At 45.0% G+C, this 26595-nt stretch overlaps 1 protein-coding gene across 3 annotated transcripts in view; it reads right to left on the reverse strand.

Annotated features, from left to right (window-relative positions):
* ADGRB1 (adhesion G protein-coupled receptor B1) overlaps positions 1 to 26595 on the reverse strand; it is a 307402-nt gene that overhangs the window by 221640 nt on the left and 59167 nt on the right. For all 3 annotated transcript variants that reach the window (XM_054058902.1, XM_054058903.1, XM_054058905.1), the window contains exon 2: positions 2982 to 3902. In XM_054058902.1, the coding sequence (XP_053914877.1) occupies positions 2982 to 3729 (748 nt within the window). In that variant the 5' untranslated portion in view covers positions 3730 to 3902. The remainder of the gene's footprint in view (positions 1 to 2981; positions 3903 to 26595) is intronic.

A 26595-nucleotide genomic window follows, 5' to 3' on the forward strand; every position in this document is an offset into this window, starting at 1 on the left:
GACACTTGAAATATCTCCTGCCGCCTCTGCACCCTGACAGATTTTTACCACCTCCACCACTGCCCGTTGTAACCTCTGCAATGTCTGTGTGGGACAGCAAGTACAAAAAGGGTGTCTCAGTAAACCGGGGAAGTAAATTTGGAGTGGTGTCTCCTGCCTCCAGACACTGAAGAATAGATGCTGCAGAGAAGGCAATGCCATTTCTGCAGAGTAACTTTGTGAAGGCCCATCATAAATGTTCACAGACCTCTCTATGCACCTAAGCCAAGCATAAACTCATTGGTCATCAGTGAAATCAAGCTTACTTAGGTTTCTTGAGTGTTCTGGTAGCTCTGGAACAAAAGGATCAGTAGGCCCACTTCTCAGCTGTGGCCAGTAGATCTGTGGCCTGGGGTGGCATTAGAAGCTCATCTCCCAGCTCTACTCTTTGGCCAGCAAAGCCAATATCCAGTCCAACAGATCTATTCTTGGGCTACTCTTGAGTGACTTCAGAGAGCAGGGAGAAGACATCGTCTAATGCAACATACAGACACGTACATGCATTCTCCATTCTTTGGTAAAGCAGTGCCCAGGAATGGGGAGGGAAGCTTTTAACAAGGTTCTCACCCATGGACTCTGTAAGCCAAAGTATGGCTGCTTCCAAGGCCTTTCTAGATTTGCACCCACTCACTTGCTTTGGAAATATTCCAGGTATAGAAGAGGCATATCAAGAAAAGTCAAGTTCCACAGTTTTGGGTTGGTATCTGGGTATCTGTAAATTCCTTATGTGCCTTGAAAGCCTGGATGTGTACAACACACTCATGCATCCCTGCTCAAAGATGAATGTCTCAACACAGGCTCAGAAACAACAACTTGGGAAGCAGGAAGGAGACTAAAAAAAAAGCTTGTAGAAAAAATAATGCTACAAATACAATAAGGACAACAATGACAGTAATAATGAACATCACCGCTCAGAAACTGTGAACTCTATAAAAATATTCCACCCACAAAATACTGTTAAGTGATGTCTGGCTCTCTGTCCAAATTGGATCTCGCCTCCATCTTCCTGATCAAGCCTTTGCAAAAATCAAAACAGACAAAGAGACATGGTGACAGACAGAGCAGCACATGGAGAGGCCAGGCACTCTGGCCTCATTTCTATGTAGATGGCATCCCACCAGTGCAGATGATAATTCTGTATCTTCAATATGGAGCAGATGTGAACTGACAGTAAAAAAAAAAACCAAACCCAAAAACCTACTCTCTCTACAAATATTTGACACCCTAAAAGGATTTTGATTCAGCCACCTTTGAGCCTCTCTTATATTTATTTTCTGGGAACATTCAAGCACTCAAGCTGGACTAGGAGAGATCTTTAAAAAAACCAATATTAAGCCTGAATGCTTCAGGATTTGCTGAAAATCTTATTTCAAATTTCACCTTTGGTTCCGATGAAAAAGGTCACGCTGCTTGGGTTGAATGCATAAATCATCCAATCAGTAAATGCAAGGCATGACACATGACTTAACGAAGCTCGCATAACTCCTAAGAGGCAGCCAACACGGTACTCCTCGCAAGCTATTCACACAGTAGAAAAGGGCATTGCAAAAAAATCCAAAATCTGGAGAACGAATATTGCCTTGTACTCATAGCCAGGGAGGGAGGCACGGCTGAAGAGCTAATTTGCAGGATTTACGGCTCAGCTTTGTGCCTTCACATACTGATTCACAGATCAGTGAGAAACAAAATCGCCCCCAAACTACACTGACGAAAGCACTAATACCTGATCATACAGTAATCTTTCAGTTAACTCCGGACTGTGGTCTGTAAGAAAATCACACTGCACAGCTTGGACATGTGCCTGGTAACCACCTTCCTACTGCAAGCAAATTTAGCCTCCTTCCTTCTGTTTTGAGGATTTTCCCCCTGATTAAGGGTAGCTACAAAAGCCAAATAAGAACCCCAAAACCTCAGACACAGGTGAATGCCTACTTTTTCCCAGTGGTAGAGGACATTCAATCCAGCACCTGAAGAAGATGAGACCCTGGCAGTCAGGCATGGGTCAGAACCTTGCTGAATTGGTGGCTCCCCTTCCTGCTGTGCAGATTCCCATTTCGCATCACACCTGCACTTTACATAACATCCCTGCTGCCAGGTGGTATGAGAGCCGAGAATAAATGCATCAGAGTGGATCTGACATAGGCACTGAAATAGAGGATTCACTTTTGGATCCCTTGAATCCCTTCTGCTTTGCATGGCATCACGGCACCAGTGGAGACCACATTAAGGAGGATTTCCCTCCCCTTTATCCATGTCCATCAAAGCTCAGGAGCATCTCACCTGTATTCACAGCCAGTTTTGTCACATCTCTTCCATGTCCCTAGTCCCTTTCCAGTACATACTATACCCAAGATCATCAGAAAAACATTTCTGAGATATCTGAGGAAGAAGCCCCAGCAAAGGCACCGAGTAACTCCTCAGAAGCAGCACAGTGAGTTTTCTTTCTGAGAATCTCCAGAAGGAAAATGAGGCTGAGAACAAAACAAGTGTGAATTCTGTAGCTGTTTCCTTGAACCAGACCCAAGAACTGTTTTTCCCATGAATTAAAATGGTTGATAGAGCTGCTGAGTGTAGCCCACCCTAGGAAGTAGCTTGGATTCTGCCTTTTCTAGGGCATCTGTAATCACATTGGAAAGCTGCTTGCCCTTGGGTAAGATTTTCCCTTTGGCAACTCTGAGGCTGCAGAAGTAAAACAAGCGAGGCACAAGCCCCAGGAATGAATTAAACTATTTGGGGTATAGTTAGGGAAAGCTCCTTCTCAATTCCAGTCTAATGGAATTCACATGAAGAGCCCACCAGGGATTATTAGACCTACCTATCAATTAGCAACTAATTTTGCATACCAAGCACCCGTAGACTCAGACACGGAGGACAGGGTGAGACCTGTGAGAGGAGTCCAACCAGCGCTCCCTCCCAAGCACCCCCCGCTGCCCCTCACTTACCCAGGAACTCTGCTCCGCTGCTGTCCTTGGGGCTGCTCATACAGTTGTCCAAGTAAATCCCATCCTTATAGCAATCTTCCTTCTTCTTTGTGAACCCTACCACCTCGCTGGCCTGATCTAGGACCTCCCCTCCTGAGCAAGAGCACGGTGTCTGCATAATGCCGCATGGGTGGGAGCTGCTGCTGATGGCCAAGCAGGCATCCAGCCACTTGCAGAGCATCTGGCAAGCAGCTTTGCTAGGGTTCCTGTTGCCCACCACGAGGTACTCCACCGAGAAGTCCCTCTCTTGAGCCTTTGTGGGCTTCCACCGCACAGGCCAGCTCTCCAGATCCGGTGGTGCGGTCTGCTTCATCTGGAGGAACTGCTTGTTGGACTGGAGGAAGGCATAGCGGGTGGATCCATCACAGAGCTTCAACACATCATCAAAGCTCTCCATGCCCAGGTAGGTGCGGGTGGACTCCAGGAAGGAGTCAAACTGGTAGGTGCGGATGTGCTGGTGGTCACATACGCTGGTAGGTTTTAGGATCTTCATGTACAAGGTGTACCTCCGAGGGTCAGGGTTCTGGATAATCCAAGAGCAGAGAGAGGAGTTCAGTGGGAAGACGGCAAAGGAGGAGAAATACCCAAAGAATTTCCCCTGGACCAAAGTGGTGCAGGGAGTTTGTGCCAGGTCCAGAGCGACCACGGTCCACACAAAGTAGAGTGGCGATACCAAAAGCAGGTTCAGGGCAGATCCAATGCTCCTCATCCTAGGTCTCTGGTCCTCTGGAACTCAAAGTAAATGTCAAGCAGGCGCCAGATCCTGGACATAACAGGGACCAGCTTAGAGGAAAAGTGAGAGTTTAAGAGGCTCTGGATCCGAAATCAAGCCGATCCTCCCATGTCTGGATTTGAGCTCCCTCCTGTGGCCATAAACAACACCTGGAAAAAAAGGGAAGGGAAGGAGGAGGGGAGAAAAAGAGAAGAGATTTGGTTTGTTTTCTTGGTGGTTTGTTTTGTTTTGTTTCTTATTAACCCTTTGTAATCCTGAGAATCCACACACGATCTCCAGTCCCAGCACATCTCTTACGGGGGGAAATGCAGCCCCCTATCATCATTTCCATGCTAGATTTGGGGGTCTCCTCATCCTTGGGATGTCCTAATCCCCAGGAGGGGCCCAGCTGTGTCTCACAGTGATGGACAACACAGCCGTGACCCCACTTTCCCAGTTCCTTCTGCCTGTGCGGTGCCCCTCTGCTGAGCTGAGCTGAGCATTTCTAGCCCTTCCAGCCCACTCCCTGAAGAAAACACAATTGATCACCACAGACACCCTTTTAGGGCGATTCCAGCTCTCTCCATCCCAAAGGAACCAGGGTGCTGGTTCCATGCAGACTTCAGGCTACACGTGGGGAAGGTGGGGTGGAGGCAGGCATCTGCCCCCCTCTTTCTCCTGCCAATCGTTTTATTTTTTTCTTCCTGTCTGTGTTTTTCTCTCCTCACTTCTCTTCCACCAAACCAGTGCAGGAGAAGGCAGTTGTTCAGTACCCCAACCCTGGTCTTACCCTGAGACCACACAGGAGAGCAAGACTGGAAGGAGCCATGGACCCAGTACAGAAGGAAAAAAAGGGGGATAGATGTAGATTTGAGGTCTTCCCACATCAGACAGCTGCCCTGCCTTTCACCCCTGTGTGCAGGACACCCCAAAGTCATACTGCAGTAGGGCACAGAGCACCTTCAGAGAATAAGAGTCCTTCCTGCCACCTCCAAGATCTCCTTCAGCCCCCAAAACCCCTTCAGTAAATGCAATATCCCTCTTATATTGCCCTATGGGACCCGTTCCCTACAATCCTTTGTAGCTCAGATCCCCTCTTCAGTTCAAGTGCTCAGACCCCTGTGCCCCTCTCCATGCCAAAGTAACTCTTGTGCCTGCTGTGCTCTTCTAAATCTCCTTCCAAGAAGACCCCAAGAAGAAGACAGTCCTGCACTCCCTTCTCTCCATCTCCCCTCTTTTCAGGGAAGGAGAAAGAAGGGGAAACAATGTTAATGGCTGGACTGTCTTCGTTTTGCACCTCTTCCCCATGCAGTGTGCACCCTCACATGGAGAGGGTGTCTGTTGGTCAATACAGTAGTGGCAGACCCTCAGTGTGGGGGTCCTTTCCCTCTTACCTTTCCTTTTCCACCCTCTTGGCTCACCTCAGGTAGAGAAAAATGAGTTTTCCTTTAGCTGAGGTTTGCCCTGGCCCTGCAACATTTGCTGCCTCCAAAACAAGGCTGCTGCCCAATTTCAAAGCGACAGATCCAAACCCTGGGAGGAAGATTTCCTCTACAAAGTCAGACTACTGTCTTAATTTCAGGAGCACCATGGTCCACAGGTTAGTGATAAGTAAGTGCTGAGGGCCTCTTCATTGAAATCTAGGTGCAAACAGCTCAACTCCTGAGAAGCTAACATTGTCCTAGGCTGTAACCCCAAAATAATATAGGTAATTTGGGATGTGTTCTCTGTGATCAGAGACCATGCTGGCAACTAGCATGACACCCCTCTATGGAGAGGGGTGCCTGCTGCAAGGGATGAAGGAAAAGACATCTTCTTCATTGCAGCCATTGGCCTTTATCACAGCCCCATGTTGTCCTCAGCACTCATTCCTAGTCCTGCCATCTCCCACGCTGTTACCAGGCTCTGCCTTCCCAGACTGCAAACAGAGGATGCTTTCACAGCAACCATACAAATTCCCAGCAAATCTTCAATTCAGGCAGCCAAATTCAATCCCAGGAGAGACTGACAAATAAAAGATGAAGCCCATAGACCATCCTGTGCATCTGGGAACAGATAAGAAGCCAAATGCATCTCCACATTCACCTCTTGGTTTCTCTCCTTGCTGTATATCAAAGTTTTGACTCTGCTTTTCCCCTTTTCCTCAAAAGCCTTTTTTTTTTTTTTTTTTTTTTTTTAATCTGGGGAGGAAAGGGTTAGGTAACTCAAAAGTCAGATCCACTATTTTCAAACTCTGTTTCATCTGAGCTTCAAATCACTGCAGCCTCTGCCAGCAGCTTCCTGAATGTCTGTTAGACCTGACACTAATCAGCATGGAGTCCAAATACATTTGCACTTAAATTTTTTACAAGTCAGGTCCCTACTCTTGACAGTGGTTTGCAGCCTGCAAAGCTCTGCAGTGCAAATCTTCCTATGCCAGACTCCCGCCTGCCTTCGGGGCCGGTTTTCAGGAACACAGCCTGCTGAGCAGATTCAAAGCAGCGCTTCCTTGCAACAAAAACCACAGGCATTAACCAAACATCCTATAAATTTCCAGAGAGGTCATCCCGATTAGCAGGAGCGGTTATCTGGAAATGACTGTGAATGACTTAAATATCAGCTTTGGTGAGTGAATGGTGCTTACTTAGCTGAGACTCTGAAAGGGAACAGAGAGGAGGGGACCACTGATTCACCTCTCTCTTGCTGTAGGACAGTGCCTGAGCAGCTCGCACTGTTTGCAAGTGGGCATAGCCTTTGCAAAGACAGTCTATCTTACCTTCATACCTATGTGACAGCCAGACAACATCATAACCTCTGGTCCAGTCTGTGAAGAAACCTGCCTCTCCTGGTTGGAAGCAGAAGCCAGCAGTGCCTCCATAGCAACAAAATGATTAGGAGACAGGGCTTGCGCCGAGATCCAGTCCCTAACAGTGACTTCAGTACGTGGGATTTAGCCCAAGCCTCCCGCCCTCCAAAAACCCAATTTTTCTCACGCTGGCCACTACCCTGCTACTGAATGAGGATGCAGCAAGCACAAAATGCATCTCGCCTCACTGCCCCTCTCTGGGAAAAGCACTGTGAAAGCCAACAAACTTTAACTAAATGGACCCATTAATGGGATGCTGTGTTACGGTTGTTAGGTCTCAGAATTGATTTCCCCTGACTGCAGTCCCATCTGGGAGGTTTCACCATAAGGAACATAAACGTATTTTTTTTTCTCTTTCAACTAAGCCTTGCTGAAGTGGGAATCTTAACTTAGAGTGGAAGTGAATAGACAGAACCGTCTCCACACCTGAATCTTTGACCGACGATGTGTTGAACCTGGCAGGGAGGGAAGATGCAATGGACAGTTGCCTGGATGCTGCATTTCAGTACGCACTTTAATCCCCAAAGAATCGCAAGGGGGACATACACCAGAGGTTGCAGGCTGCAGCTGGAGTTGTGGTATTAAATGCGTGAAAAAACAGGTTATTCCAGTGTTGGAGATCACATTCCTATGGCACACAAACTAATTTGCACATATTCCCATGGTAGCTGCCACAGGTAATGTCTATGAAGCCTGACTATTTCTGTAATTTTGTGTGATGTGAGATGCCTGGTCCCATCTCTTGGCTCCAATTTGGAGAACATCCCACACTTCCTGCCCTTTTCTTCCAGCCCTATGCCTTGAAAATGCATCTGGCAAAGAAGTCTCTTGTGAAGTAAAACTTGGGGACTTTAAGGTACGTTCATAAAACCATAGAATGGTTTGGATTGGAAGACACCTGAAAGATCATCAAGTTCCAGCCCCTTTGCCATGGGCAGGGGCAACTTCCACTGGATCAAGTTGTTCACCTCATCCATTCTGGGCTGTCCCTTGCCTGCATTTCTTAAGGACAAACCAAATTGCAAAAAAATACTGTCTTCTTTGTGTGTGTGACTCCAGCAGAATACAGATGTTTGTCTCAAGTAACCACAGAAAAAGACTAGAGAAGTGTGGTCTGAATGGCCCTTGGTTTTCCTGTGCATATGTTAGAGATGATTAAGCAGGGAGTTATGAAGAGATAATGAAGCAGAGGGTTATGAAGAGATGTGAACTATTGGCATGACCCCTGCCCCCTCGCACCACTGCCCAGAGCCCTGGTAATTTTTTCTGTCTCCTTGCCGAGCATTTCCAATCCCACTCTGGTGCTCACTGAGTTATGCATGATTCGGAAACACAACTTGACACAGAGCTTCACAGGTTAAACAAACCCAGACAGGGACTGAATCATGTTAATCTCGGTACCTGGGCTACCCAAGACATCCAGTTTGCACTGGTCCAAGTAAATTTGGGAGCCTGAAAAGCCATGGCAAGGTGGTGTTGCATCCTATCTTCCTGCAGTAATGGTAAACCATCTGAGTTTGAGGCTGGAGTTTACCACCACCCTCATGCTCCTGCTTGCTTTCTGCTCACATCCATGTGCCTGAATCACATCTGTCCCAGGGATACTGACAGCATCCCCTGCTGCAGGCAGTGTGGGACGTGTGTGAGCAGGGAGGGATCAGGGCTTTCCTAGATTCTTCCTACAACTGCCTTCAACCACTGCCTGAATAGCCCCAAGTGACGATTCACCGTGTCCCACTAACACTTTCCAGATGGACATCTCTATATGGCTGTGTCTGACTTTGTGACCATGCCCCAGCACAGAGATAGCTCTGCATGAGCAGGAGCCTGGGAAGCACAATGTTGCTGCAATGTACACTGCTTTGCAAGTTCTGTGCTTTGGAAAGAGTCTTCCCACGCGGGAAGGGCAACCTCCCTGGTTGTGCATCCACGACCTTCCTCAGTTGCGTTGGTGACACAAGAGTTTCGGTGCAGCAGCCTGAATCTGGCCAATGGAGGGCACTCTTAGATATACACACAAACACACAAGCACACAAATATTCCACCGAAAAAAAGGGGGAAAAATATAAAAACAATGACTGCAGAAAGGGCATCCTTCCCCACTGCTGTCTGTAGGACCTCTCCCAACACCCTCAGCCCAATCTACCCCCACTAGATCAGTCATTCCCCAACTCCCCTCTCTCTGCTCACTGGTTCAGATGTGCCATTGTTCAAGATTTACCTTCCTCTGCTTTTCTTTCTTCTGACCTTGGCACAGGGCTGACATCCCAGCAGGGTGAAAACCGCTCTCATCAAGCTAATCCTCCTTTCCCAGGGCTTCCCATTTCCCTGTAAGAAGTCCCCAGGTATCAAACAAAATATCCCTTTTGCTGGAGGCAGAAAACTGCCTGGCCCTGTAAAGCTCAGTCCCTTGCAACTCTGAAAAAAACATGGGAAATGGGTATGCTCTGTCCTTATTCAGAAGGAATTGCTAGCAACAAAAAAAAAAAAAAAAAAAGAAAAGCTGCAACTGCTTGGAAATTTTCTTTTTGCTACCGAGGCAAATGAACAAAGCGCGGTGGAAGTGCCTGGAGAAACACTAGGGCATCTGTGAACCGACAGCAGACAGAGTAATCAAGAAGGCAATAGGACAAGGAATAATAGTTTTAAACTAAAAAAAGGAGAAGTTTAGACTAGATATTGGGAAAAAAAAAATTACTGTGAGGGTGATGAAACACTGGAACAGGTCACCCAGAGAGCTGGTAGGTGCCCCATGCCTGGAGGAGTTCAAGGTCAGCTTGGATGGGGCTCTGAGCAACCTGATAGGATTGAAGATGTCCCTGCTCAGCGTAGGGGAGTTGGACTAAGTGACCTTCACAGTCCTTTCCAATCCAAACCATTCTATGATTCCATGATTCTACGACCTGGCTGTGGTTTGGCTGCAGTGGCTCTGCTGGGCTGCAAAGACAGGAGCTAGCCCTGGTCAGCAGCTACGAGAAACAAGGCTTGGACCAGTCCTGGAGCAGTGCCATTTTGTAAACTCAGCCCTCAGAATCAGGTTTTTGCTTAGTATTATTTTTAATGATCCGTTTTCCTTCTGTTCTGTTTTTGATGAAAATTTACTTCACTCCAGGTGTTCCAAGCAACAGTTTATCTACAGAAATTCATGCTTATTTTCTGACAAAGCAGAATCTAATGAAAACTAGGACCTGAAAGAGAAAAAGGATGACTTGATGGGTATTCTAGGACTGGGGAATCCTTTAAGTCTTATGCTGATTCAGTGCACAGCCACTTTCTGGAGAGGAATTTCAGGTGTGGACCGTATCCTGGAAAGACTGCTAAACCATCTGAAGCTGCAGTTCCCCAGGTCAGGATCTGGCCTACGGACCAAATGCTGAGACCTGAACTGTAAGGTACTTCTGGAAGCAAAGGAAAGCAGACAGGGGGCAGGTAGACAATGGGTTCAGCCCTGCTGCTCTCCTGCCTAAACATTTGCCTAAAATATATTTCTGCATGGGGGACATTTGGTTCACCACTGTAGAGACTGAGGTACTGCCCACTGCCTCTGTCCATCTCGATCTTCTGAGTCCAGAGACAGCCTGATTCTCAGCTGCCTGCTGTTAATGAATGATATTTATTCATAGAATCATGGAATCGTCATTAGGGTTGGAAGGGACCTTAAAGACCATCTAGCTGCAACCCCCCTGCCATGGGCAGGCACATCCCACTAAATCAGCCTGCCAACTCTAGTATTCACACTAGTATTCTTCATCCCAAATTTCTCTCAGCTCTAACCTGGAAAGGCAGCCCCCTTGGGAATGGACTCCAAGAAACATGTAAAAACCCACAGGAACAGCATGAATAGAATGGGAAATATCAAATCCCAAGACGGGAATTGGTTTGTGGGGACAGAATCGCAGTCCCATTTCAACTTTCAATGGCTGGAAGAAGTACTTTGGGGAAAAGGAAGGACTGAGAGCCTGTATAAACAAGCAGATGATACTGGGATGCCCTAGAAGGCTTTCAGTCACATTGAGGAAACTCCAAAGCCTCTGAGCCTCACTTGAACTATCCCATTTCTGATCCCCTTCACCCTTGGCCAAATGAGGTGATGCTGTTTGGGGGATCCAGAGACCAGATTTTAATCCTGGCTTCAGGAGTAGTGTGTGCTTCCAATCAAGCACCTCTGTCAATCCATGCCTCAGTTTTCCCACCTGAAAAGGTGGATGCAAGAAGCATCCTCTGCTTTTCTCCAGTGCTCTGTGATCTGAAGAGTTCCAGAAAAAGTGATGAAGACTGTGATTCATTTCCAGCACAGTAGGACTTCACCCTGAGAATAACGGCTTTAAAGACCAAGGTCTCTGCTCCAGATCACATTGGTTGAAGAGGGGTCAATAGCTAAAACTCTCAGGCAGGAATGTAGGCAGGTCAGGATCAGTTCCTAGCACTGCATGATTTCTTTCAGTAAGTGGGATCAGAAGACATCTGAGCAGCAAGACTTGACTCTCAAATTTAAGAACCAGTAAAACATCTGTGGAGAACAGCCAGGAAGACAAGGAGGGCCAGATGTGCTCCATCTGGTCCCAGATGTGGCTGCCCAAGGGAAATGGGCCCAGGGCTCTGCAGCACTTTCTGTTGGGTCTAACACAGCTTCACATAGATGCTGTATGTGTATTTAGTATCTTTTATACATAACCTCAGCTTGAGCTGTAGTTACGTTTGTCCTTGGCTTTCCTTCACATGAGTGTAATATTATGGGCATGGCCTGTTGGGAATACCACCAACTTTGGCGTGGCCTGTTGGGAATACCACCAACTCCCACAAAACTGGGAGTTTCTTAGGGACTGCATGATGCAAGTCCCTGCATGATGAAGGTTAGATGCAATTGCACAGCAAAGTCAAGAATATTACAGATTTCTTGGCAGAAGGCAGCTGATGGAGGTTACCACATTATTACATCTTTCTCTGCCTCAGTTTCCCATTAGCAAAGAAGACTTAAATCCCAGTTAACGCTGGTAAAGTGCAGCTTGCTGTGGGTTTAGGCTGGCCATTGTTCCACATTGCTCCCAGGCATTTCCTCACCCCCCAAATATAAACACTCTTCTGATGTTGGTGAGATCAGCCTTTCCTCCATGTTGGCATCACTCATGCTTTCTGATTGTCTTAGCACTGGTCCATCCTCATCAGTGGTACCACTTGAGGTGCCACACACACTGCCAGAAAAACTCCGTATTCTCCACCAGCAAACTCTAGAAAATCCCACTTGCTCTGTTGCCTTACTTCTGTCTATTAGTGCTCCACAGCCAACCCGTTGGGGTCTTTTCCTGTATTCTCCCACACCACTCCTGGGTGTGAGGGTTACACAAGAGGGCCTCTGAGGGCAAGGTCATCCTCATGAGTGGCAGAAATCAGGCAGGGTCCAGACTGCTTCCATCACCGTTCATTTGTGCTGGGGACCAGCATGCGATTGATTGGAAAATCAGCTGGAGGTTAAAAACACTGGTGTTAGCTGGGGAGCTAAGTGGGAGCCCCCAGGGAGCAGGCATGTTTAGGGAGGGGTTGTGTGTGCGTGCTGAAGCTCAAACTTGCGTGGGCAGAGCAGTGGTTGGCAAACAGAAAACAAGGCTTTAAAATTCACTGGGTTGCACGCATGCAAGCCAGAGCTCAGTAGGTGTCCTCATGCTGCTTACTTGTGCATCCTTCATAAATCCTGCCGCGCTTGTGCACCGGGGCTCATTTTCTTGCCCCTGAGGCCAAAAGCCTTCACATAGCACATGTTCCTGTGGCCAAATTGCCTATCCCCCAAAGCAGAACAGCCTTACTACAGCTCCTCGTGCTCTCTCCTGAGATGTGCTCAGGCATGGTCTGGGGTGGTGTTTGTTGGCTGGAGCCAAAACCTTGCCAGAAAGTGTCCTAAGATGTATAGACAATGATGGGACAGTGTTTAAGGCCATATTCTTGCCTTCTGGAATTACTGGTGCAGAGATGTCTATAGAGGATAAAGGAAAATTTGTGTCTTTTAGTCCCAATGCTCTTTGCTTGCCCCACGGCAGCCTGGAGCTGTACTGGACAAATGAAAGGACAGAAAGGGGATGAACACTCAAATATCTGTTTTTGCAGCTAGCTCCAGACTAGGATCTGCACTAGCTCAAGTCCTAGTCCTAGTGCTTCTTCCAACATAAGGCAAGTGTATTTCTATTTCGGTGTCCTCCAGCTCATTATACAGTTTGGTACCATCAGCAGCAGAGAATAACCACAATCAGAAGCCTTCAACTAGGTCTGGATGTACAAAAGACTTAATGTGTCCTCTTCTGTTGTCTCCTTCCTTTGTATTCTTTCTCAATGACTGTGCCTCAGTTTCCCTAATCTGACAAATAGTGTTGACACTACCCAAATGATGTGGATAGATTTCCCTGGCAGCAGCTGGGAAAAGAAGGAAAGATTACATCAGAGTCCAATTTTATAGCAGCCCCGAAGGGCTCAGTTTTTGAATGCTGCAGTCTCAGCACAGTCAAAACTGGATTGGGAATGTTTCCCTTTCTGACAACATTCATCTCATAATTTTAGGCACTATTTCTAATGCCCAGTGACGATGTCTTCTAAATTGCACACAGAAGGACCATAAGATGGTATTGCTCAAAGCTGCAATTTCCGTGTACCTCTCAGCAGAAGGAACACATTTTCTAGTTGTACCTACAAGAGACATCCGAAATACAGGTCTTCTGAGTAAAACTAGAACCGTGACCATCCCTTACCTTATTTTCACTCTCCATAGAGTGAGCAGCACAAGAGAGTTTGGGCTAGAGGATTGCGCTAGCAATGGGAGTAATCCCACTTACTTCTACAAAGTGAAATGAGGGGATTTGAGATCTTCATTGTCACAGTAATGTAAGCAAACAGGAACTTGCCAGTGATTTAGAGAGGGTAGAAATATCTGAGCTAAAGCAGGTGGACCTTTCCACCAAGTTGAGCAAAGACCCCAAAGGTTGAGAACATCAGAAACACACCTTATTCCCTTCAAAGCCCCAAATTTGCAGGTGTTTAGATCCAACCATGACCGTGAAACAACAGAAGTCTACAACCCAAATTTACAAAACAAAAGAACGGTAAATATGTTCATTTCTACAGCACCTTCTCTGCGGGGTTCTTGAGAGACATGAGGAGCAGCAGTAAACTAAGACTCATGACGCAGAAACCCATCCTTACTGACCCCAAAGTCTGAACACAAACAAAAGGAAGTACTTTTTCATACGGTTTGTAATTCAATTGGGGACCTCATTGCCACAGGTTGCTGTGGAAGCTAAAGGTATAAAAGAATGCCAAAATAGATTAGGGAATTTGTGGAGGACAAGTCCATCATTTGCTCTTAAACACAATGGTCTGGATGCAACTGGCAGTCTCAGAAGTGTCTACTCTTCTTTGTAGATGAGAAGGTAGAACTAGAGGAAAAGATTTTCCTTCAGTCCTTCATTGTGCATCCGGATGGACTTAGAACTACATCAGGGCAATCCCCAATACCAGTGAAGACTAGGGGGTAAACGAATTGAGAGCAGCCACATGGAGAAGGACTTGGGGATTCTGATAGATTGACGTGAGCCAGCAATAAGCACTTGCAGCCCAGAAAGTCAGTCAAAAAAGAAGCACGGCCAGCAGTTTGAGGGATGATTTTCTGTCTCTGTACTCCACTCTCATGAGATCCCGCTTGGAGTATGTTATCCAGCTCTGGAGTTGCCAACACAAGAAGGATGTGGAGATGTTAGAGTGGGTCCAGAGAGGGTCTACAAAAATTGTCAGTGTTGGAATGCTTCTCCTATGAAGACAGACAGGCTGAGAGAGTTGAAGTTGTTCAGCCTGGAGAAGAGATGGCTCTGGGGAGACTTAATTGCAGTTTTTCAATATATAAAGGGAACTTCTGAAAAAGAGAGAGGATTTGTACCAAGCCCTGCAGGGGCAGGACAAGGAGTAATGGTTTAAAATTGAAAGAGGGTATAATTACTTTGGATATGAGGTAGAATTTTTTAATAAGTGTAATGAAACACTGCACCAGGTTGCTCAGAGAAGTTGTGGATGTCCCATTATTGGAAGTATTGAAGGTCAGGTTGGATGGCACTTTGAGCAACCTGATCTAATGAAAGACATCCCTGCTCATGGAGGAAGGGAGATAGAGTAGATGATCTTTAAAGGTTCCTTCCAAACCAAACAAGCCTATGATTCTATGTTCTGTGATTCTATGAACTTTGTTTCTTTCTTAAATAAGCACCCTTGTATTTATTATGGAGGGGTGTAGGAGGATTAGTAACCACCCCTAAGCCACAAGAAATATATCCATGCTGCTAAACAAACCATAGCCACAGTCTGAAACTAAATGTGTCACAAGTCTCATCCATGCCTCTAAAGTCCTGTACCAAAACGGATTGTCCTGGTCTACATACTCCTGTCCACACTGTAGCCCAATGCTATGTCTTGCATAGTGTCATCGCAATGCTTGTGAGAGTGGTCATTGGGATGATAATCTGCCATGACCCAAGCCCTTCTGCAATATCATGCCCACACCCGTGCAATGCCATACCTGAGCTAACCACTCTGCAGAGCAAGGTGTTCCTGCTTACCCTGGAGACTCTCATTTTCATTGCATGGTCCTCAGGGTGGAGACTGCCTTATAGGCTTCCCTGTAACAAATCTTAGGAGGTTTGAATGTAGACAGACAAGAAGGGGGATGCAATCATAGTGCAGGCACTAACAAACTGGATTTTTCCTTGCATCTCATCTATCAGCCTCATGACAAGCAGTTCAAGATTTGCATAAATGTGACAGATGTATGCTTTTCCACTATCCAGTCTTTCTCTCCAGGAACCCTTGAGCAATGAGAGATGGGAGAGAAGATGTCTTACCAGTAAGGGGCAACCATGGGGATTATTGGGAAGCAAAGGAAATCTCTCTTCTCACTTTCTTGGTCTTCATTTAATCACAGGAGATGATGGAAGATGTTATGGAGTGATTTGTGCAGCACTGAGAGTGTGCTGGTTTGGGGCTGGGGTTAGTTAGCTGTCTATGTGCAGCCTTGATGAAGATGAAGGATTGAAGGAGGATGGTTTTTATTTGTTCAGAGAAGGGCTTGGGTGATGCTTTATCACAGGAATGACAGCAGAGTCTGTGATTTTGACATGCTCCTTCATTTGTATGTGTTTTACCTTCTAGCTCAGACTACAGGCAGACAGGACTGGAGTGAGGAGCTGAAGGGGAGATGGAGGTCTGCAGAGAACAGGCTGGACCTAGATTTAGATTTCTATCTGAGACCCAAGACCTAGGAGGGGACCTCAGCTACAAAGCCACGTGCATGCAATTCTTCTGTTTCCCGTTTCCTCCAGAGAAAGATTTTGAGGCTGTTCTCCTTCTTCCTGCCCAGAACTGTTTAAAGATACCCCACTATAACATAGCAGCGTGTAAAGCCCCAGGTGTTCCCAAGCAGTCCTGCAATGACAAATGCATGTGCGTGGCCCAAAATTCAGCCTCAGTAAGCTGGGAGAAGCAGGAGAGATGAGCATTCTTTCTAGGAAGGTGCCAGGAGATGAGGATCATTGCCTTTCTCTGCCCAGAGGCTAGGTTTCCCCATTGGCAGTGGGTCACGGTGAATACTCTCAGGATGCTACCTGGAGGGCCTTCCACATCTCCACATTCCATGCTCATGTGAAATCCAGCACAGGATGGTTGTGTACTAAAGTCCCCTCCTCCTGTGAGACACAATGAGCAGATGGCTCTCCTTTTGTTCCTAAAGAACATAAATTCACATGCCAACTAAATACTAATTTGCCCTTTTGCTGTCTGTCTCCACAGGCTATGTCTATACTACTGAACAAAACAAAGCAGGGGTTGTTCTTTGGCTCTGGGGCCAAGTGCAGCACGGCTTGCAGCCACACACCTCAACTCTCTTCCCCTGTGAAACAGGCTTGCCTCATCCCACAAACCTGTGGGAGACAGTCTCTTGGCTCAGCCATCTACCAGACTGTGTCCTGGCACCGTCTTGGGCCAAAAACTGCACCAGGGAGCATATGAGTAATCAGACAGTCTGGGTGATCACAGGACCACACTCGTTCCTGCATTTAATCTCTCATTTATTTACAACAATAGATATAGAATCAGAGGGAGTGAGTGGACATCAACAGAAAAGGGTTTATCATCTTGGGTTTCATGGAAGAACCGAGAAGTGGTAAAAATCTCTTTGTGGGGAGCAGATCTAGGTGCCACCTTTGTTTGTTCAGGTGGATCTTTACATTGGAGCCATGTCAGTGAGGAATTTTGTCTATGTCTTACTCGACTCCACAAATAAATTGGGAACTTTGGTCTTGAGAGAAGACTGTGAACCCTGCCAACCCCACCACAACTGATTAAGGCACTTCTTTCATCACTCAACACACCTGACCCCAGCAGCCAGATGAGAAAAAGCATCAATCCAGCTCATCATTTTTGTCAGAGCTACCCAGTGGAATCTCACAAAGAACCAGTAAACATGGATAGGATGGATTTATCCTGGTTAAGTGAACAGAAGCATAATGTTTGCTGCCAATGCTTTTCATAAGAACTAGATTGCTGCTTTTTCTCTCTCTCCCTCTCCCTCCTTCTCCTTTGCCTTTGCAAAGTGCGACAGTGTGGGGATGAATCGCCTGATTGTGTGCTCCTCTTTCCCCCACCACGCCGCACCAACAGCAGGGTTGGGGGATGGAAAAGGAGCCCAGCTGCTTCTTGTGGGCTGTTCTCTCTCCACCCACCAGGCACTTTAAATCAGACACAAATTAACACCAACTCCTGGCATCCTTTATTAATCAGGTTGGCTCAGTGTTAGTTTGGTTTACTTTTATCTTCTATTTTAATATTTCTTTCTTTTTTTTCCCCTAAACCCACCTTCCTGAAGAGCATACCTAACAATAACAGCAATGAGCTGGAGAGCAGGGATGGCTTTTGAGCTATTACAGGTAGTGATCAACTCTGATTTCTCAAGCTTTAAAAGATGTACCATGCCCCAGTAGGGCACAACAGCCCCTTGAATGTGTCATATCTAAGCGACGTTTTCCACCCATACTGTTCCCTAAGCATTGCTCAAGAAGAAACCCCATGCACATAGTCACGAATGTGAAGAAATGCAGTCACCTTTAGGGTACGGTGCATCTGTCATCTATCATCTTATAAGAAAGTTATGTAAGATCTCTTCTCCTAGCATATGAAATTCAGGTAGCTAAAATTTGACTGCCTCATGGGAGACATAGTGTAGATAAAAACCTGACTCCTCGGTAGCCACAGGTGACCCCTATCTCCAGAGGCTGCATGGTGACTTAAACACAGGTGTTTCCTCATCCTGGGAAAGCTGGTACTAACAGAGTTACTGAACCTCACTATTAATGGGTACCATGACCAGAATATGAAGAAGACCTATCGCTAATTACAGAATCATAGAATCATTAAGGTTAGAAAAGACCTCTAAGATCACCCAGCCCAACTGCCAGCCCAATACCCCCATGCCTACTAAACCATATCATGAGGGCAATCACACAACTTCATTACATGTCCTTGGACATCCAAGAAACAAAATACTAAGAAACGACTGCCATGACTGGACCTTCAGGAGCAAAGATGAGAACGACTGTAACCACTCACTAACCTCCTTTGCTGCTCCCAGCTTTGAGAGACACGAATGCTGCGATATGTGTCCTTCAAAGACTGGTAACTACTAGGTCTTCCCAGCTTTGCAAATCCTTTGATCTTTTTGTGCCCTGCCCCTCTTATACTTCTGCCTTGTCAGTCTCCATCAGAGATATGCATGATGGAGGCAAGGAGCGAATTTATGGATTTCCTGCTGGAAGGACCATGTTTAGCTTGGGAATCGGCTGACTCCTCTCTGCTATCTGTATGACCATGTTTGCCAAGCCACTCCATCCAGCATGCACCGTTTGGCAACTGTCAAACCTTTTGTGGATTTCCGTCTCTGCGATATTTGTTTCTTAGCAACTCTGTTTGCTTTTAGCAAAAACAAAATGTCTCTGCCTGTGGCATGCTATTTTGAGCAGAAATGGTGCTGTTTCAGGTCCATGCTAGTCAGAAGGACCCTGGTGAAAATGGTCCTTTTTGCCCACTCACTCCTAATAGCACTGGGTGAAATTCTGATTTGTTTTCTTGCTGTTTCACCTGCCGCAGGGAAAGCATAGTGATCCTAGACAGGGATTGTGGCAAACAGCTAATACTGCTACATTGCTTTTCTACAGTCCTTGCCATTCTGGGGATCTTGAAGAGTATTGTATAACTCAGGTAATAAAGGTACAAGTCAGCAGCAAATGTTACAGCTGAACGAAGTTTCAGCACGAAAATACAGTTATGTGAACTCTGTGTACTTTATTGGAAATGTCTCTGGTTTTGAAAGCTTTGATTGAATCCAGCTCTACCAGAAGCTTTCCAAGCACATCCAGCCTAAGGGAAAGATGACTGAACTAGGAGGTCCAAGCACAGACCCTGGCAACCTTGTAAAACTATTCTAGTAGTACTAGACAGTACTGTTTGTTTCTTTCCCACTGAAATGATGCAAACTCAGTCTGTGCCTAGAAGAAGCTGGAATGACTAGTTGGCTTTACTCACAACTCTACTGTAGGGTAAATCTTTATCCTCCTTCTTGAGTCAGTTATCCTTCTTGAGTACAGTTGGGCTTGATGATCTCAAAGGTCTTTTACAGCCCAGTTATTCTATGACTCACTGTAAAGCTAAGGACACAGAAACTCATGTTAAAGAGGATCAACAGCTCCTGAGATTATGATTCGACAGTTCTGACTGACTGGAAACTAATACCAATTAAAAACTAACCAGGTGGAAATGGTGCCTCACTTTCCAGGCTCGGGAAGGAGGTGTATGAAATGAGAGCCTAGAAAAGAAATGGGAAAAGCACCCCAGCCCCTGGCTAAAGGCATTTAGCATCATGGTAGGAGAGAGAGATGAATGGGAAGTTGCTCTTTTACAAGTTGAAGATCAGCTGTGCTTGAAACACGGTACTGACATCAACTGTCCCACTCATCATAGGAAACTCTTTTCTCTACATTGTGTTCACAGTTTGAGTATAGCTACACACATCACTCTGAGCATACTCTACACCTCTGAACAGCTCGGAATATTTAGAATAGGATAGAGATCTCACCTCACTAACCCAACCTCCCTCTGGCAGAAGGCTCCTTTACTTTTCCTCTCCATCTCTCCATGCCCATGGGAACAGCTGGTCCCCAGGAGTATACTTTATCCACTTTGCAAGTAACTTGAATAACGATGATTTTCTATACGATTCCAGAAATGTCAAAAAGCTGATCAAAAACCAAGGAAGATGAAGAAGAAAAAAATAGACTTGATTTTTAAAGATCTGTAACTGTCAAAACTAAAGATGCAGGAAGCAAAAAGAGGAAAGGAGATGACATAAGATGCTCAGTAACTCCAGAATTAATATCTTGAATTCATCATGTCTCATGAGGCCTCTGGTAATCAGTGGAGACTGTACTCAAGCGGTGTGGGAACTTACTTGGCTATTTTATAGCCATTTTCTTAGGAAATAAATGCCATTTGCCTTTGATTATTGACCCAAACTTATTCACTGAATCCAAGAAGCCTCACTGACATCAATGGGGCTAGGAATCCATCTCTTTATTCCTGAATTCAATGCCTACATATTGTTTTCATGCAGCTGTAAAGACCTCTTTTATGCATTTTCTTGATTTTTCTCTCTCTCTCATTCATCCTGATTCATCCTCCTCTGCTTGGAGCTCCTTGAATATCCTGTAAGAAGCCCACACACTCAGACATATTCTTGCCCAAGCCTACATTGCAGTATATTTGTCCAACTAATTTTTACTGAAATAAAGTTCCTGCGTTGCAAAATTGCCAAGAGCAATTGTTTTGGTGAATCATAAATACTGCAGAAAGTTAACGTTAGTTCAAGTTGTTTGTTTCTGCCTTTGGCAGATCTAGCTGTAAGAGTACATGAATTCCTTCTGAAATCTGAGATTTTAATTCACTAAACAAGCTAAAATGGCAATGGCGCTTCATTAGGAGACCTTTACATTTTCACCTGAGAGAAGCCCACATATCTGCAAACCCATCTGCTAATGTGTTGAGGAAAAGCTACTCCCATCTCAGCTTCTTTGGCATTGGTTTGGTGAAGCACTTTAAGAGCTGCATAGATCAAAGCGTCTTGGCTCCACTGGGCAATAACTAGATTTTGGAGAGTGAACCTTCTTTAGTGCAGAAGGATCTCCAGCTCACTCTTCCCTGCCTGAGATGAAGGACTAAAGGATACATCTGATACAAAGTGGAGTGCTTCAGCATATACTCTGGGAAGTGACTCTGCAGTGTATCATGACCTTGCCCTTTCCAGGGATCACCATAGCTGTGGAAGGGGTTGTTGGAGTATGTGTGGGTTTGAATCCTTGCCTCTTTGCTCAACACACTTTTGTCACCAGCCTCTCCAAGCTGATGAATGACCCAGGGCAGGATGCAGGAAGCTCCCAGAACAAGAAAGAGAAGATAAAGTAGAGTGTGTCATTATAGCTTAGATTTTACCCGAACCGTTTTCAAGGATAAGTGTACAAGTTCCCCCAAGACTTGAGAAAATGGGGATTTTCAGTTTACTGGAAAAGTGATATAATGCTCCTACCGCTAGGTTTTGATGTTGAAGATAAAGGCAGAACCATCTGGAAGGTCCTCAATATGGATTAGACTGAACTATCTTTAGATGGCTAAAAGACAGAGGTACAAGTCTGAGCTGACCCTTCAAGGCTCCTTGACCTGTCCATTGAATTTTGACCTGGATTCTGGACAAGCCACCAAAAATCTTAGTATTTTGATTAGTCCTGCACCAGCAGACAAATTTTCGTGGGTATGAAATGACTACTATCCCCCTATCCCCCTACATTTTGCAGGACACGTAAGTTTCCATAGCCAAGCTCACTGGCAGCTCTGTATAGTGAGGACAATTGATAGGAAGACAGAAACTGGACCCTAAAACTGAGATCCAGACCCCACATCAGAACCACGTACCAAAAATCTTATTACGCCAAAATGCTTTACTAAAGCCAAGTCTAGGTCTGTTCCCTAGTACCACTGGCAGATCGCTATCTTCTTAAGCAGATACCAATTAAAAGGCCCACTAAGCTGTGCTCTAATACAAATAATGTGCAAAGATAACACTGTCATGTTTCATAATATGGTGACTGTAATTCTACTCATATTAAAGAGCAATTGCAGTGTAATTATGATAAGTATGTTCCCTGACATACTTTAATACCACAAATACAAATGTAATATAATTATACTCCATTAAAATATATATTCGTATTGCAATATAGTTTTACGATAATGTAATAAAGTAATTGGTAATTGTAGGACTTACTACATGTATTAGTATTTTACATATGTGCCAACATACACATGTGCACCCCCCTTCCTGTCCTGCAAAAGAAGTGACTGAATGCTTCACGGTGTGGCTGAGAATAATACTGTAAATATCACTGCAATGCTGCATATTCAATTCAGCTAACATAAAGACACCAGAGAGCTTACACAAACCATTCACTCATGCAGTTAATGTTCTTATTATATCAACAGAAATAATTATTGATTGAGAAAAAAAACAAAACATCACAGTGTAATTACATTTTAATTGCAATATAATTCTACTGTAATTACACTTTTTTCTATTATTTGGCTTGGCCAATAACAATCGAATTAGTGAGACATTGTTCTCATCACTTTAAAAGATTGTACTATTGTGTAATATTGCACAGCCTCCCAAGAGAAGAGGATACATCACTGATCAATTATTTCAACCTAATCCTGGATTAGTGTTGGAAAATTGACTATAAAGAGCAACATTGTTGTGTAGCCCTCTTGAACTCTTCATTTCTCCAGTATCTCCAACTCAGTAGCACTCAAAAAAATCTGAAAAAAATAGCTAATAGAAGGATGTCGTGCCAATAGATGAATCCTTACCATCAACAACAGAAGTTTAGACTAGATACTAGGAAGAAATTTTTCATGCTGACAGTGGTGAAACACTGAAACAGGTTTCCATGAAAGGTGGTAGATGTCCCATCCCTGGAAACATTGAAAGTCAGGTTGTCTGCGGCTCTAAGCAACATGCTCTGGTTCAAGATGTCCCTGCTAACTGCAGGAGGAGTTGGACTAGAAGACCTGTAAAGTCCCTTCCAACTCAAACCATTCCATGATTCCTCCAGCTTTTAAGCAGGCCTCTTTCATCGCTATTTGAAAATGTTCTAGTGTTTATAGTGGAAAAAAGGAACCTTATTCTATACAATTCTTGGTTACCTCCCCAAAACTCCACTCAATTCAGGATTGTTGCCTAACCAAAAAGCATGAGAAAGATTATTCATGCTTATCCCACCTAACAAGATGCAATGCTATGAGCAGCCCTAGATCCCTCTGAAGTCAGTGATAACACAAGATGTTGCCCCACAGAAGCTCTGAAGAGAGTTACATTATTTGTCTCAGAGACAAGAAAGGGTTGGGAGACCTCTCAGGTGATGACAATTATCCTCAGCCTCAAAATATTTTTGAGTTTAAAGCATTTTCATGAACAATTAATATCCTCCTTTCTTCCATTTCCCCTCTTATTTCCTGTTCATTTAAAAAAATAATAAAACTCAACTCAATGAAAAAGTTGGAAGGGAATGAAATCCTGTGTGCCTCCTGGATCCTCTGGATGACATGGTAGCCATGGCAACAAGTAGTTCAAGAGAACTCCTTTACCTTTGATTTTTCCATTTTTGTCTTAACGTTTACATGATAATGGATTTTTTTTTTCTCCAGTCCACCTCCTGTATAGGGCAGTGATTAGTGGTCAAAACTCTTTGTCCAGTTTATCATGAACTGTTCTCCATATTGTTCTTTACTCGCATGACGGCACGATCTAGTCCCAGTTGAAATGAGGCTGACCACGAAGTTTTCATCACCTGTTATTACAAACCTCCAAAAAACCAACAGGAGAGGAGGCTGGAAGATGGGTTGAAGGCACATTCTGAACTGATGGAGCAGCACATCTCACTTAAACACTGTGACTCATCACCACAGCATGCCCTAGAGACTAAATGTTCTGGTGGGCTTCAGGAGGGATTACACAGACTCACAGGGGCACAATCCATCCATGGTTACAGAGCATGTTTGTTCAGACACAGTTTCCAGCTCAGAAAAAAAATAATAATCCTTAATTCAGTGACTGCTGGAAAGGAAGTTTGCACCAAAGATGCGTTTTTATTGTGAAAGTGGTGAGGCACTGGCACAGGTTGCCAGGAGAAGTCATGGATGCTCCATCCCTGGAGGTGTTCAACGTCAGGCTAAATGAGGCTATGAGCAATCTGATCCAGTGGGAGGTATTCCTGCTCATGGCAGGGGGGTTGGAACTGGATAATCTTTAAGAACCCTTCCAAACCAAACCATTTTACGATTCTGTGATTACTTTACGCTTACTCTTTCTTGTTTTATTCTTCTCATTGGCATCTGCTATCCACACTAGCTTCACAGACCACTTATCTACCTCAGCATGGGTGTTAAGGAGTTTTTGTGCCCAAAGTCACACCCAGCCTTCAAAGTTCCCATCTGCCCTCGTGAATAATGATGTTGCAAGGTAAAGAGTGACAACAACAGAGGGATGACTGGATCAGCATTTGGCAAAGACTCCAGCTTGCTCCCCACGTTTAGGAAATATCTCTGGTGAGAATCCATGTCTGTTAAATAGAGGGCATGCTCTGGACAAGTTGTGTAGTAAACCATACTGCTATGGAGATGTTGGATTGCTCATTTTGGCGCCACTGCTTGTCTTTCCAGAGCTAGGAATGGTTTGTGAATGTTCATGACTTTCCAGGGAAACCTGAGACAAACACAGTAAACATAGACAATGAGCTCAGAATCATGGCCCAATGCCTATCACTGCAGAGGTATTCAAGCCCAGTGTCTTGCTTGTATTTCTTTCTGAAAAATGAGCCGATTTCAGGCCAAGACTCAAAGGAAAATTACAGAGTGGTGAGACCTCACAGGCACCAGATACACCCAGATCCTCCAGAAAAACAGGAAACTCCCAACTGCAAGGAATATGTCCAGCGGGGGGGAAAAATGTTTTAATTTCTAGAGTGTTTGGGGATTTTTCTTTGGCCAACAAATTCCACAGGAGACACTGACAGGGAGCCTGGCTTCTGCTGCTTTGACTTTTGCTCTTTGTCACCTTGCCCAGCAGAAATGCTATGGACACAAAAAGCAGGAAACCCCTTAACCTGCCTTACGGCTCCAGCTCTGCCTTCTCTCCTGAAGCATGCAGGCAGACTGCAGCAGCTACTACACAGGGGCCAAGTGTTTTCATACTTCTCCCCAGAGCCAGGAGACTGTGGCACAGTCAGACTCTGTGCTAGGGCTTGGGCTTGCAACCAGCGCTGACACTGCATTGCAGCAGTAGGGAAAGTGGGGAGGGAGAAAAACCAACATGCACCCTGCAGGGAAAACAGCACAGGCAGGATCCTCCTGCCCATCTCTGATGGGAATCCTTGTCAAAGAGGGCTGTGGTCTCATAGCACTTGTCACAAAAAGCACAGGGAGAAGCCTAACAGCACCACGTAAAAAGAAAAATCCACAAAAACCTCCCAAAAATGCATAAAGCATAAGCCTAGCTGAGCTGGCAATTCTGTTCCCTTCCACAGTCACCGTGCTACCAGTCTAACTCATTACTTTATTGACTGCTCTGGGATATTCGGAGAGTGAGACTGCGCTTTTAGAAAATACACCACTGTCCTACAGTCAATTCCATTCTTGTTCAATAGAAAGCAGATCAAGCTATTAAAAAGAAAATCCTGCCAGAACCAATAACTGTACAAGGCATGGTGTTATGCTAAGATGCTGCTTCAATAAATTATCAGCTAAGAAGAGCCTGGATCCTTCAATACTCCAGGGATTCGTCACTGCGTAAACCTATGTGTGTATACAGATAAATGCAGTTAAACAGATATACTATACGTTCTTGTCAAAGGATTCTCTGTGTAACAAGGAATGATGCATTTAACACTTCAGGTTAAAATTGGTACTTACTGATCCATCTCCAGAGATTAAAAATGCCACATTTTAGGAACATGGTAGCTGAAGTAGGAGGAATTCTACATGTCAACACCCCTAAAACTGCATTTATGTAAAGGAAGATCTGTAAAGGATGATCTTTGCTGTGGAACCCTGGGACTCATTTATGTTGTCAGATCATGGTACATGCTTAAGGCAGCCTTAAGATGAGGAAATAAAAGACTGGACAGTGAAAGAAAGGAGATTTGGCAGGACTGCAGACTGAAACCGGAGAAAAAATCAGGAGAAAACTTTCATCTCTGGAGGGAAAAGTCACTTAGTTGAAGCCACATGAAGAAGGATTGAAAAAAGGGATGCAGAATAGGTCCGCTAAGATGTCCAGTGGGGCTTCTTTCCCCTCAGCACAAGGTCTCAATGCCATCAGCCTTTCTGAAGGCCTTGAGGAGTCTCTCTGCAAGCAATGAGATTTTTTTCAAGACTGGATAGTTGTTTCTAGAAATCACAGCAGAGTTGATTCTCAAAGAAAAGACCTCAGCTTTTCCTAATGGCCAGACCCTTCTGAGCGTCCTGAGCTGGGCTATCTTGTGAGTTGAGGCTTATGTTATTGAGGTATCCCTGAATCCCTGGTGACATTAAAAGGGGTTCAGTGAGGATCTGTGAGATAAGTTCCTCCTAATTTAAAGGGATCCCACTTCCATCTCAGAACTAAGACAGGGAATCAGCTAAAATCCTTCTCTAAGACCTCAAGAGCACTGCAAATGGTTGCAACATCCATCATTGTGTTTAACCATCACTCAGCTTGTCTTTACCTTTTTGAAATGTCCAGCATATCTTTAGTGAAGTAAGCTGTCAAGACCATGTATTTTACTGTTACATCTGCAAAAATTCAAGCAAGATAGGCTAGGAAATGAGAAAAAAGGAAAGTAGCTATCAAGAACTGACTGAAT

Source organism: Cuculus canorus, chromosome 2 (genome assembly GCF_017976375.1).
Source record: "Cuculus canorus isolate bCucCan1 chromosome 2, bCucCan1.pri, whole genome shotgun sequence".
Classification (NCBI taxonomy): Eukaryota; Metazoa; Chordata; class Aves; order Cuculiformes; family Cuculidae; genus Cuculus; species Cuculus canorus.